The sequence below is a fragment of the Lactuca saligna genome, chromosome 2 (assembly GCF_052625555.1).
Source record: "Lactuca saligna cultivar CGN05327 chromosome 2, ASM5262555v1, whole genome shotgun sequence".
Lineage (NCBI taxonomy): Eukaryota > Viridiplantae > Streptophyta > Magnoliopsida > Asterales > Asteraceae > Lactuca > Lactuca saligna.
In genome coordinates this window covers 183615710-183631096 of record NC_136418.1, presented here as the reverse complement: position 1 = coordinate 183631096, position 15387 = coordinate 183615710, and the positions used below count along the sequence as shown (strand labels likewise).

The 15387-nt window shown below is 33.1% G+C and overlaps 1 protein-coding gene across 1 annotated transcript; it reads right to left on the bottom strand.

The window, feature by feature from the left end:
- Window positions 1–10920: 10920 nt before the first annotated feature.
- LOC145030489 (uncharacterized) lies at window positions 10921–11271 on the bottom strand. The gene has a single exon (XM_078978850.1). The coding sequence runs from the start codon at window positions 11269–11271 to the stop codon at window positions 10921–10923; it is 351 nt and encodes a 116-aa protein (XP_078834976.1).
- Window positions 11272–15387: the final 4116 nt, after the last annotated feature.

Here is a 15387-nt window from a genome sequence, read left to right as displayed (position 1 = left end):
AATAACTATGTGCAAAGGTCGGGGTACGGTAGTGGTGTGCGTCTCAAAGAATCCACATGTTTGTTTGACTGTTTGGAAAAAGTATTTTATTATTTAAAAACATGAAAATCTATTTTTTATAAATTAATAAAATACCTTCGCTTCTTGTTCCCATTCTTCTTTGGAAAGATTGAAGTTGTTGGTTGTTGAACTATACACATTACCGGTTTTGTTTTTTAACTTCAAAAAAGCACCAAACTTTGACTTTAGGTAGTCGTAGCGGTTCTTCATTTGTTTTTGGTCGGCAATAAAGTTATGTTCAATTTTTAGTGTTTCGGCTACATTCCTCAAAGAAAGTGCTTTCAAACTACTCCATTCCCGTCCATTGACCGTAACTTCACGTAAACAAGCTTCTAGAAATGTTTTCTCTACACCTTCTACCTTCCAACTAATCTTATCCTTCTTTTCTCCCATTTCTTTGATCAACTCAACAAAAAAAATGCATGTTTTAGCAACAAGTTATGCATTGTAAATACACATTTTTAGCAAAACTAATGCATATTTCCTAATAACAGCAAGAACATATATGATTTCACTATAACATCAAACACAAATATATCAACACTTCACTATAACATCAAACATAAAAACATTGAACACAAACAGTTGAATATAAAAAATCAAACATAACAGGAAAGACTGCAAACATAACAGGGAAATCAAACATAATAATAGAACATCTCAACATTCATTATGTCCATTGAAAACATTCAGATTCGTTCATTTAACATCAAACTCAACATATAACATCATATAACATCAACATATAGTAGGAAATCAACTTTTTTAACAATAATTTTCGTTTTTTTAACAAATCAGCATATAACATCAACATATAGCAGGAAATCAATTTTTTTTTTTTCATTTTTTGAAGAAATCAGGAACAAATACATAAGCTGATTTGTCTATTTTTTTTTATTTTCAGGTTTAGGAGCAGCAACAAATCAGTTTTCAGAAGAAGGAAGATAGAAGAATCGCAAAAAAAAAAAAAAAAAAAAAAAAAAAAAAAAAAAAAAAAAAAAAAAAAAAAAAACGATTTTCAGAAGCTATAACATACCTGATTTCGTTTTTTAAACAAATCAGGAACTGATTTCTATTTTTTAACAATAATAATGAACTAATTTCGTTTTTTTTTAACAAATCAGGAACATATAAACATAAAATGCTATTGATTTTGATTTTCAGGTTCGGGAGGGAATACGATTTTTAGAAGAAAGAAGAAAAGCAAATGCGCGAGAGGAAGAACATCATACCTGAATCGTTGGCGGGAGGCGGGTGGACTTTCGGTGGTGGTGGCGGCGGCGTTCCAGGGAGAGGCGTCGACGGGGAAGATTGAAGGCGACATCGGATCTTGCTGGTGAAGAGAACAGCGGGAGGAGCATATGCGAAGGAAAATAAACGGAAGAAAACTCACGAATGGGTATTAGGGCAAAATAAGGGACGCGACTTCTTTTTTTAATTTTCAGACACTGCTCCAGATCTGAAAAAATAAGAGGCAAATATAGTTTTAAGAGGTAAAAATTAAGATGCAGACAAACGATCTGAATCTGATTTTTTAAGACATTACCTCTTAATTTTGCAATTAAGAGGTAAACAAACGGACCCTAAAAGACATTAAGAATAATACAAAATAGTACTTGATACAATTAATGCATTACAAACTCAAATACTTCTAAACAAAGATAAATATCGAACATGTCTTCACTTCAGAATTGCTTCATTCGGAATCAATATTGATCTCAGACACCTTCATCTCGAATTGCATAAGGATCACTTTTTCATGTTCCAACAATCTCCCAAGTGACCTTAGAAATCTTTCACCTTTTACTTGGTTTCTTTAAATACAAACAGATAAGCCTTTTGAAGCTAGCTACGGACCTCGATGTACCACTGAAGATGCTCAATCAATTTCTTCTTAATGTGTTCAGGAGAATCACTCTTAGCAGCATTAAAGATCAACTTTTGAAGAATCTTGGTTGGAACAAGTTGTTTGCCAAGAACTTGGAAAAATTCTTTTCAATTTATCTTTTACTTGAGATAGACAAATCCAAGTCCAGGTTCTTCAATAGGGCCTTTGGCTAGGATCTATTCTTCAGGAAGCTCAAAGCTAATCTTTGCCAGCAAATTCTCTATTCCAAACAGATGAGAAAATTCCACATCTGATCGATAGAATTCGGCTAAGTAGTCCTTCAGGAAATTGATGGTTGTGTTGAATGCTCTACTGCTTGATTCATTTGATTGAGAGAACCCCTTCTCTAAACTTTAAAGTATTACTCCAAACATGCTACATGCATATTCATAATATAATTTACAAAAAGGTCTGGATACAAACCAACTATTAAGATTTTTACAAAGTTTTATATATTACAAAACTTTCCAGAAATTTATACCCTAAGTACAAAAGTGATAATATTAACTATTCTACATCTTCCAACAATACATGACTATATTGGATGCTTATCACCTGCAATAGTTAAGCACTGAGAGGGATAATCGGGTGACGCTTAGTGAGTTAAAAAATGGATACAGTATAACGTTATGTCATATATATAATAATATGACAGAAGCAAAGAGGGACAAAGAACAACAAAAACATATATGTATCGTATGACAGACTTTCCATATCAACCAATGATTTGATTCAAAGATTTACAATCAATGAGATACAACAATTTCAACATGATATACATCAATAAGACTTCACCCCAAGTGGCACACAAAATAAACAATTTCTGATTATCATTTTGCTAGAATATACAGGCTTTCAGCCCTATCTAGCCTGATGCCAATACCAAAAGTGATACAAGTCATGCTCTACATGACCAAAGCCACAAAGCCACTATCAGAAGTGATACGAGACATGCTCTACATGGTCAAAGGAATAAATCCAATACCAGAATAATACGAGACATGCTCTACATGGCCAAAGGCTCAAAGCCAATACCAAAAGTGATACAAGACATGCTCTACATGATCAACGATATAAAATCAGAATAACATAGGAAAGAACATTGCACATATAACACATAACATACAATTATCCCTATACTGAACTCACCATAATATAACCGAATGATGAAAAGATAATTTGGGCAACACTTCGTTTCTAAAAATAACTTTCTTCGACGAAACCGAGAGTTTTTGTTGAAAATCAGGCTTTGTGCGGGAAGAGTTTCGACTGAAAATATTATTTTCTCAGGGTCTTCAGTGCTCCGGGGTTTGCTTCGGGTGTTGGGGTGATTATCTAGGCTGCGGGGGGTGTTAGGGTAATTTCTAATTTGAGAGAGAGTAAAGGGTGAATGACTATCAAAATTGTAAACAAAATTCAGAAGGCTCGCTTTCTATTTATAGTATTCCGAAGACTCTCTGTACGTTGGGCGTAATATCATGATACGCGGGGTGTGCTCCTTTACCAGCCACTATGTTGGGCGTAAGTTTGCAGTACGCGGGGCGTACTCCTTGAGAACTTATACACTAAGCGTAATCTCGTACGTTGTTAATTGTATTTAATATGCGTTTTTATAACTATTCTAGCTCTTATATTAGGATTATTGCCATAAAAACCATCATATTTACATGAAATGTATTGTTATGTCCTAAGTCCAAATTTGTGTTCATTAATGTCTAGCATTTAGGTAACTTTTTTTTGTCATTTTGGGCTTTTTATCAGGTTGTGAACAAGTAGTCGGTCCCCTGAGGGCTTTTATATAAATATAAGGGCAATCTTAGTGGCTAAAATGCTACATTTATACATTTTCATCAGAAAAAGAACTCCAAAGTTTTGGAACTTGGAGATATGAGTGATGATGATCTTCTGAATACCATGATGTTGAGATGGTGAAGATGATGATTTCTTTATTAGTGGTGGTGGTGGTTTTGGTGACGGATGGTGGTGAAATAGTGTGGTGGTGGTAGAAGGTAGTGATAGTAGACGGTATTGTTGGTGGCAAAGGGTGGTGGTGTCGGCAGAGTGTGGTGGTGGTGATGTGTAAACATAGGGGTTTTTATGGCAATAGTGACCAATTAAGAGGATGCAAAACTTAATAAGAGGTTAACAGCCTCTGATAAACCTTTATTTTTTGAGATGTCGTTTTACTAAATGTTTTACACCTAAGATCTAACAATTCAACAATGAAGTAACATTTGGCCTATAAATGCACTTTTTACAACAAATAAACAAAGCCGTATTAAGTTATATAGGATATCAATAATATTTTTAAGATTGTAGTAATTATATTTATTAAAAAGAATCATAAAATTTTTTAAAAATAATATATAAATTATAATTATTATGTTTCTTAAGTTATATCGAAGATAGAGACTTTTTTCTAATAAATTTCCCAAAAAAAAATCAATAATATCAAAGAATATATTAATAACGATCAAATTAACTTTACAAGTTTCTAACATATCTTATCTTTTTAAAAATAAAAGTTAAACCTTTATAAGCAAACAAATCAACAATTTTAAAATCTAACTTATCAAAAAATATCTAATAGCATTACAATCGTTATCTTAGTATTTGGAAGATAAAAAAGGACGCTCAATGATTTGATATAAATTAAAGGTTAAAAAAGAAGAAGCATATAACTATTAATTAAAAAAAATTAACAATTCCCTTTAAAATGATGGAATACAAGAGAAAGTGATATTAAACTATTGAATTTGCGTTAAATCAAGGGAAAATGACTCTTGAAGGTAACTATCTCTTGGGTTTATTTTCATTTGGTCCTTTTTTTAGTACTCAATATACAATCGAACTTGTTGTTTGTGTTCACCATAACCTTTTGACCTGACTTGTGATAGACGATCAAAGGATTATGGTGAACACAAACAAGTTCGATGATATATTGAATACAAAAAAGGAAAAAAAAAAAAAAAAAAAACTAAATGAGAACAAACTCAACAGTTAGTTACCCTTCTGAGTCATTTTCCCCGAAAAGTTAAATGAAATTAAAGTTGCAAGATTATCAAAGAGACAAAGACTGTAACCTTCTTTGACCATAACGTATATGAAGAGTGTTTCAGAGCGGTAACTTCGTTAAAACATGGTCTATGTTATACTTACTGTAGTTAACTGTCAACACCTCTCTACAAAAGGATAGAACTGTGTATGAGAAATATCTTTATCAGCATAAACGTTTACCTCAATGTATATTATGGTGATGTGTCTGCAAAATCTGCATAATATGGTACATATTGATGTTGTATCTTATACCGTGAATTTGATCTTAAAGCTAAGTAAACTAAAAAATTACAGCACTTGTGATTCCACTCGTTTGTAGACTTGTCTAGAATCCATGATACGATAAATCATTTGATTGGAAATGTAAATGTAGTCAATGAAATGCACCTACTTAGTCAAGATTGTCCTAATAAATATTCAAGTGCATTAGAAAGTTGTACATGTATGAATAATGTTCTTTCATGGGTTATGTTTTGAAGAGAAACAAGAATGAATCTCATAAAGTCATTAATATCAACATGAGATGGCGTGAGATTTGTTGTAAATGAGTAAAGAGAAAATGACTCAACATGGTAACTAACTGTCGAGTTTGTTTTCATTTGGTTCATTTCTTTTTTTGTACTCAATATACCATCGAACTTGTTGTTTGTGTTCACCGTAACCCTTTGACCGACTATCATAGGTCAAAAGTCGGTTAAAAGGGTTATGATGAACATAAACAACATGTTTGATGGTATATTGAGTACAAAAAAGGAAAGAGACCAAATGAGAACAATTGCAACAGTTAGTCATTTTCATTTAAATCAATCATTAAACTTTGTTTAAGTTGTAGAAAGTGGTAAATAAACTTGCTATCATCAATCATAACGATCGATTTGAATAAAAAATAAAAAGTTCAGTAACCCTTTACAACTTAAACAAAGTTTTAGTGACTAAAGTGTTGTTTGATTTTTATTTGTAGATCTTCTTGTCCTTTTTTGTATGTGTTGCACAGATCACACATATACATTAACTTTTGCAGTTTGTTTGCTTTTTAGAAGACAACACACCTAAAAATGTATTTGCATCATCTCCTTGGTACATATGTGTATTAGAGTCTTTTAACATATTCAAACATCTTTTAACCTAGAAAAAAAACACTTATATCTTTGTTTTTTGTTTTTTTTTTTATAGAACTTAGATATATTCAAACTATATCGATGATAAACAAATTGGAAAAAAAGCTACAATAATTCAAGAAAAAAAAAAGTCCGATAATACAATCATGACTTTTTTACAAATTTATAAATAATGATTTGATTACGATAATGATTGTTAGAAATGTCTATAAAGGTATAAAAATAATCATAACATTGTCTTATATATTTATTTGCAAATTTTATAAAAAATATTTAATGCAACATTATCAATTTCATGAAAAAAAATATTTATGGTCGGTTTTTAATTGATTTAATTGTATAAACGTAAAATAAAAATTTTGAAAATTTTCCTTTTAAAATAAAAGTGTATTTCCATCCATTTCATATGTTTAATTCTTCAATACCCTAATATATACGTTAATTTGTACAACTTTATTTTCATTTTTATACAACAATATATTAATTTTGATTTAGATTTGTTAAATATTTATAACATAATCATAAAAGCACTAAAATAACTCTTCTAAAATTTTAAAAAAAATTATTTAAATTTTGGTTTGTTTGAACAATATGCAAACGTTAAAAAAAACAGTGTTCTTTGAAAAACCAATGCTTTGTAAACTTATTTTCATTGAATTCGTCAAGTTCTTAAATACAAGAAGAATCCCAATAAACTAGGAAACCAAATAACAGAAAAAGATGATAAACACCAAACTAATCTGATAACGTATCCAATAAGATAAGGACTATCTACTACTACTACTACTACTACTACAAAAAAAAAAAAAAAAAAAAAAACATAATTTCCTTTATTCCCCCTCAAACGAGAGCATGTAAGTTCTGAATGCCCAACTTGCCAAGTAAGAATTGAAGTCGTGCACCCAAAGCTTTGGTGAATAAATCAACTATTTGATGCGATGTATTAATGCAAAGCGATAATATTTCTTTAGATACTACCCGCTTACGAACGAAATAACAATCCATTTCGACATGTATTGTACGTTCGTGAAACACGAGATTATTTGCAATATGTTGAGCAACTTGATTATCACAGAACAATAGTGTGGGTCCTTCGGGAGGTGCATCAAGCTCCTTGAGAAGCCAGTGCATCCATAAGATCTCACTACTGTTGTTGCCATAGCCCGATATTCTGCTTCAGCCAAGGATCATGAAACAACAGATTGTTTCTTGGTATTCCAAGAAATAGGAGCACCACAAAGAAGTAAAAGATACCTGGTTTGTGAGTGCCTAGTAAATGAGCACCCAAACCAGTCAGCATCACAATATGTGACAAGACCCATTCCACCTGTCTTCGGAAGGAGAATACCTTGTTTAGGTGTACTTTTTAAATAACATATTATGCGAGTAGCAGCATCCATATGCTTTTGCCGAGGATGAGACACAAATTGAATGAGTATGTTTACCGAATAAGCTATATTTGGCTTGGTGGCTTGAAGATAAAGAAGCCATCCTATAAGTCGCTGATATTGACTAGAATTAACGCATGGACTATCTTCACTTTCATCAATTCAAATTCTGCTCCATGGGGAACGTACTAGGTCGACAACCTTACATGTCACTATCATCTAAAATATCCAGAATATGTTTTTGTTGACTCAAAACAAGACCATCAGACGTTCGAGCAACTTCAATGCCTAGAAAATACTTGAAGGGCTCAAGATCCTTAATGCTAAATTTGTCGTTTAGATATTCTTTAGTGCACTATATTTTTGTTGCATCATCTCCAATGATCACTACATTATCAATGTAAATAAGTGCAAACACATATGTTCTCTTTTGTTTGTAAATAAACAATGATTGATCAACATGGGGCTGCCTAAAACCTATGTTTAGCAAGGCATTGGTAAATTTTTGGTACCAATTACGAGAAGCCTGACAGAGTCCATAAAGAGACTTCCTTAGTTTGCACACCTTTATTTCTCCCTGCTTAGCAAATCCCTAAGGTATCTTCATGTATACTTCTTCATTTAAATCTCCATGAAGGAAGGCATTGCCAACATCGAGTTGATGAATAATCCAATTTTTCTTTACTATAACGACAAAATACGCACAATGATAAGTTTTGCTACCGGAGTAAAGGTTTCATGGAAATCAATCCCTTCTAATTGTGTAAACCCCTTCGCGACTAACCGTGCCTTGTATCTCTCTACTTCTCCATTGGGTTTGTACTTGATCTTGTAAACCCATTTCAAATCTATTACACGTTTACCAGTGGGCAATTCTTCAACTGTCCAAGTTCCATTTGCTTCAAGTGCTTTAACCTCCCTTTGCATGGCTTCTCTCCACATAACATCCTGCATGGCCTGCTTAAAATGCTTGGGCTCTTCATTTGAGCTAATAGCCGCTAAGAAGGATTTGTGTAAATTAGGAAAATTTTCATAAGAAACAAAGTTAGCAAGAGTGTGTACCATCGAGGATTATTGATCGGGTGTTAGTGATGCATGGTCTACCCATGGGGGAAAATTTACCACGAAATCACTTAGTTATTTGGGAGTTATATTTCTCTTCAAGTGTCCAAGTTCCATTTGCTTCAAGTGCTTTAACCTCCCTTTGCATGGATTCTCTCCACATAACATCCTGCATGGCCTGCTTAAAATGCTTGGGCTCTTCATTTGAGCTAATAGACGCTAAGAAGGCTTTGTGTAAATTAGGAAAATTTTCATAAGAAACAAAGTTAGCAAGAGTGTGTACCATCGAGGATTATTGATCGTGCGTTGGTGATGCATGGTCTACCGATGGGGGGAAATTTACCACGAAATCACTTAGTTATTTGGGAGTTTTATTTCTCTTCTCTCTCGGTCCTTCAGTGGGCTGTAAGTTAGGAATCAAAGATTCCCCGTTGTCTTCTGTTGGTTCATCTTTTAAACCTCTGTTTTCATTTAGTGTTGTTTCATCATTGGCTCTTGTAATGTTTGGTACGGAATCTTCCAAACTTGTAAATGTTTCTATATCTCTTTCGTCATTTTTCTTTTGCACTAAGTCATCACTCTCAATACAATTCATGTTTAGGAAATCAATGTTACCAGGTTGTGACGACTTCTCCAAAGAGTTGAATGTGAAAGGAAACACATTCTCAACAAATTTCACATCTAGAGATATAATAAATTTATTGTCCTTGATATCAAAGATGTGATACCACTTCTTTCCATGTGGATATCTAACAAAGATACCAGGTCTACCTCTCACTTCAAATTTATTTCCCTTGATTTCAGTGTTTCTTGCATAAACCAAACATCCAAATACTCTCATATGATAGTAGTCAGGTTTCTTCCCAAAAACAATTTCGTGGGGTGTTTTTTGTTCTATGATTTTCGAAGGAAGTCTGTTGATGATATATGTATCAGTCAGGACATACTCACCCTAAAACTTGAGCGGTAAATTAGGCTTAAACTTTAGTATGCGTGCTATCTCAAGAACATGTCTATGATTGCGCTCCACCACACCGTTTTGTTGAAGGGTATGTGGGCAAGTAGTTTTTAAAATTATTCCTTCTTATGCACAGTAACTTTGCATTGTTGATGAGATGAACTCTCCACCGTTATTAGCCCTTATCCTTTTAATCATTTTGTTAATTTGTATTTTTAAAATGTTGTAAAAATCAACCAGGTATGTACTTGCTTCACTTTTGTGTTTCAACATATAAATCCACACAACCCTACTAAAATCATCCACTATATTTAGAAAATAAATAACACCTGTAAAATTAGGTGTTCGATATTTCCCCCAAACATCACAATGTAATAACTCAAAACAATCATTCGTCTTTATCGAACTTTTTGGAAACGAAATTCTAGTGTGTTTAGCTTTTACACAAGAATCACAAATTTTAGTCTTTAATTTGCTAGAAATATTTCCTTAAAAATCAACTTGGTTAAGCTTAGACTTAGAAGCATGTCCAACCTCTTATGCCAAAGATCTATCTCTTCAGTAGTCATCAACACTCTTATTTTCCCTGCCACCATGCCCATTCGATACAGACCTTGCTTGCATTCACCTGCACCAATTTGGTTCCTCGAGAGTAAGTCCTGCATATAACATAGACTAGGAAGAAAAGTTATGGCGCACTGTAAGTCTTTAGTTAATCGACTCACTGATAACAAGTTACAATTAAAACTTGGAATATGCAAGAATTTATCAATTTTGATCCCATCTTGCAAGATACAACTACCCTTTCCTTCAACACGCATTCGATCACCATTGGGTATAGGGACAGGTGTTTCAAGAGTATTTCTTGTAATGTTTTTAAGCAACTATTGATTGCAAGTTATGTGCTTGATGGAACCGGAATCAACCACCCAATTACTATTATTATCAAACTTACCAACCATGTTGACCATTAGTGTAGTGTTAGTTTCTTCATATTCCGCGAAGTGCTTGAGAAGCTTCTAGTACTGTGTTGTTAATCCATGTATTGGACTCATATATGAGGTTGCATAAGAAGCTCTAGCCTTGCCTTTCTCTTGCTTTCCTTTGACTGCCCACCGATCGGGGTACCCAATGTTCTTGAAACAACCATCGTTGTTGTGACATTTTTCCCATAGAAGCTGCATTAATCAGTTTCTTTGTTTCCTCCTCGCTTGCCATCCCTATGCATTGGTTTCTTGTTAGGATGTTTATGGTCCACAACCGTACGATTTTGGACGGAGATTTGGAATGCTACAACTACGACATCTGGCCTTTTAACAGCTGAGATGACTCTTTGTTGTTCATATTTAACAACAAGATGATAAGCAACTCCCAAATTTGGTGTTGGTTTCAAGGAAAGAATTTGGTTTTGATGGTTAAGTATTCACTATCCAAATCCATTAGAAACTCATATAGCCTCTCTTTGTCCTTGGCCTTGTTCAATCTTTTCCCAATGCCACACTTGCAATTGGTACAAGTGCAACAACGTGTAGGTGATGCCGATTGGATTTCATCCCAAATAGCACGTAGTTTGGTGTAGTAACTCGATACAAATGCCCCATTTTGATGATTTACTGTGAGCGATTGTTTCAACACATAGGCCCGCGATGCACTTTCCTTTTCGAACCTCTCCTTAAGATCGTTCCAGATGTACATAGTTGTTTTGGCATACTTAACACTTGATCTTATATCCTTCTCCATCGTGGTTGTTAGCCAACCCTTTATCATAGCGTCACATCAGATCCACATCATGTGGTTTGGTGATTTCTCTTCAAGGTTTTCAAATGTTCCATTGATGAAGCTGATCTTATTCTTTGCGAACAGGAAATTCTTCATCTCCTATGCCAATCGTTGTAGTTTCCATCCATCAAGATGCCATTCACATGCATTTGTCTTAGGTATTCTGAGGAGTATATTTAGTAAGGGGAGTTGGTGTCAATGACTCCTCCTTCTCCATCTTTTGATGACTCCATTTTATCTCCTGCCATCTCCGGTTACTGTAGGTTCAAGACTTGCTCTGATACCATGAAAAAACTGATGCTTTGTAAACTTATTTTCATTTAGTACAATGAGTTCTTAAATACAAGAAGAATTCCAATAAACTAGGAAACCAAAAAAATAGAAAAGATGATAAACACCAAACTAATCTGATAATGTATCCAATAAAATAAGGACTATCTACTACAAAAAAACGTGATTTCCTTTTTTCTTATTTCAAGTTGTAGACGTTTGATCCACATCTTCTACTGCAAATGTATGTAGATGTGGTCCGTAAACTACAAATATTTTTCATCTAAAAACATATCACCTAAATAAACACAAATTCAATAGTTTAGTACATGATTTCCTCTGAAATCCAACTCCTTAGATACTCATTTTCATTTATAAAGGCACATGAAGATATTACAAATTACTAGTAATAGATAATTCGTTATCATGATATAACAAAAGCCATAAATATTATTTAGATAAAATAGTTCCTAACAACAAATTTTTGAATAATTTTTGTTACTTCAACATCTAATTGTTTAGTCAATACGAAATAATCACAAAAATCAAACCTAAATCAATTTTGTATGTGGATTTTGAGTTTTTTGAACTTCGACTTAACTAAATGATGTTTATACAAGTATCATTAACTTGGTAATTACACGAATTATCTCTCATGTAAGTGCCAAAACATAAGTTTAATCCTTATTTTTAAAAATTAACACAGACCATCTCTCGTTTGTTTTAAACTTACACGCTTCATCCATATTGACTTGAAATGACTATTTTAACCTTATTACTTTCTTTTTTCATTTTCTTTTATTTATTTATCAGTTTTGAATTAAAAAATAAAAATAAAACAAATATCCCCACCACCCTCCCCTCCGACACCACCCATTTATCACAACTAACTCCTCCGAAACCACCACCTATCACCACTAGTACATCCGACATCACCACCCGATTGTGGAACTTCAACCTTACCACCTTCTACCTATTCCAACACCAATCAATCATCTTTAGGTCACAACCTGTAACTAAATTTGGACCATAGATCAAAATTGATGTTGAGATCCACACTAGAAGTTCTGAAATCAAAATCAATGATGAGATCGATGCTGAAACCCCCCCAAACATGTAGAATCGGACCTCTAGAAACCACCCCTTCATCTTTGTGAGTTAGTTTCTGGGAATGATAAAAACAGATCTAAAAAGGTATTAAAACCCTAAATGCTCGATCATATGAGGCAATCAATTAGTTGCACTTAGTCGTGAAATGAATCTGAACTTGGTTCCTATTCAAATAGAAAAGAGAGAAAGAGTCTAGTGTTCCACAACCTACTGTCACCCTATGTAACCATGTCGTCGGAGACAATGGTCGCCTCCATCTCTGATTTGAACAGAGAAGGAAGAAAGAGTTCAACAATTCTTCATTGAGAGAGAGAGAGAGAGAGAGAGAGAGAGAGAGTTCTTCGTTTAGGGTGTTTGGTGGGGTTTAGTCTTTCAGAAAGGAGATAAGTAGTTTCTTGATGCTCACCGGAGGAAGTTGAATTCGGTGAGGCGATGTTCGTCGGAGGAAGATTAAGCGGGTGAAGTGTTGGTGGGGTTCGGTGACTTGGAAACAAGAAAGGTAAAAGGATAGGGGGAGGGGTGGGTGGGTTGGGGTATTTAATTTTATTTAATATAAAATAATTTATAATTAAATTAAAAATAAAATATTAAGAGCAATATAATCATTTTATGGTTGGCAAATGATACAATGTGCAAAATTAAACTAACAGGAGACAAAGCGTGCGAGTTTTAAAATAATAAGGAATAGTTTGAATTAATTTTAAAAAGTAAAAAATAAACGTGCTTTTCTATCGCTAGACAATTGACAATATACGATTCATGTAATTTACTCGTACATAAAATTGGAAATAGTGATATATATTTTGGGGAAACTTTTGGCTAACTTTATTTTCACCTTTAAATCATGTTTTCCATGTTTAACACGGTGATCTCGAGTTTTTCTTAAGAAAAAGGACCAAAACGAAAAGAAATAAAAAAAAAATAAAAACTTATTATTTTATTTGTTTTTTTTTTTTTCAAGTTGGAAAGAAAATGAAAGTATAATTTATCTTCAGTCATCATATTTCAATATCTTTAGTGTAAACTATATAATACTATTGGTTCCTCGTCGAGAGGAAGCATCGTGATTCATGAGTTTATCAGTAATAAGAGTGGTTAAGAGCTCTAAAGGTAGGCATCATGCACTCGATTATGTAGTCCAAAATTTATAGTTTTAGTAAGGACAATACACAAGATGAAGAGAACATGTCCGATTTAATTTTAATTGTATCGGTTTGTACTAATAATGCCCTTTACTTTTTTTTAAGTGAGTGTAGTCTTTTGTGCAAGAAAAATGACCTCGTGCTTCCGATGATTTGTTTATCATAGCATCTTACATTTATTTTTTTATATATATATTTTTCTAATAATCACAATAATAGCAATAGCAATATTGTAATATGAACCGTCCAATTTACATTCGTTCGAAAACAAGGGTTTTGGGGTTTGGAAAAACCGGTGAACACGCCGGTTCCAGTTCGGCTGGTCGAACCAGCCATTCCTATCAAGTTTTCAAAACCATGGTTTTCTGAGTTCTTTCATTTGTCTATGTTTCTACGACATATATCACAAAAAATCAGATAAATCCTTTTTGTTCATTCTTTGTTGATTTCTTCTACATTTCTTCATAATTATCGTTTATTGCTCTCGTTGTGCTTAACAAGTAACAAGCGATATCAAAATCTGAAATGAAAAATCAAATTCGAAGCATAAACTGACGGTTTGGGTTTAAAATTTTCAAAAATCGAAAATTTCGATTTAGGTTCGGTTTTTGGGTTTGGTAAAACCGAAAGAAATCGAACCGAACCAAAATTCATATATCATATGTATTTTGTGAGTTATACACACACACGCTGTCCTTGGGCTATAAACACAAACTGAAGCGTGCTCTTGTGGTTAACATGTTAGGCTATCAAAGGAGATAACGCTAGTTCGAAACTTGGTAGCCTCATTTGAGATTTGGTTTAAAGTATAAAACCGTAATCCGTCAGTTATCCTCACAATTATATAATTGATGATTATATAATTGATGACTTGAGGTAGATTAAAAAATAAGTTTGAGATTTAGTTTAAAGTAGAGAAGAAGAAACACATATATTGATGATCTGATTGCATCTAGATAATTATTATATGCCTGACAATTATGTCGTGTTCGGGTTGGCGTGTCGCAGGTTGGCGGGTTAACAGATGTCAATTCAAACACGACCCATTTAAATATACATGTCACGGGTTTGCGGGTTTGTGGGTCAGATTTATGTTTGTGGGTTAGATTCTATAAATAAAATTGACAATTAAACATGAATAAATTATTGATGGTTGATACAAACATATCCGAATTTTAGACACTTAAGTCTTAAACATCAAAATGAAAATTAAAAACATTCATAGAAACATGTTGAAACTAAACATTAATACAAACATAGATAATTCAAGTGTTAAAGTAATAACCACAATTCCTATTTTTTTCCCAAAAAACAAAGTCAATTCTCTAACACCATTTTCTTCTTTATGATGAACTTAACTTAAAGTAGAAACAATAGCCAATGTTAAAACACACACAAGTAAAATTATAAATGTATAGTTTTCATTAAAAATAACTCACAAAACGTCAAGTTAAAGTTTATTAGAACTCGTAACCTTTGTTTTGTCTTCAACAATGTTCATATCCATGACATTTTGAGTTAGTTTATCGATATCAACATGAGTATCAACTGGATA

Coding starts and splice junctions, on each gene's coding strand:
- LOC145030489 (XM_078978850.1), bottom strand. CDS start 11,271: ATGGAGAAGGATATAAGATCAAGTGTTAAGTATGCCAAAACAACTATG.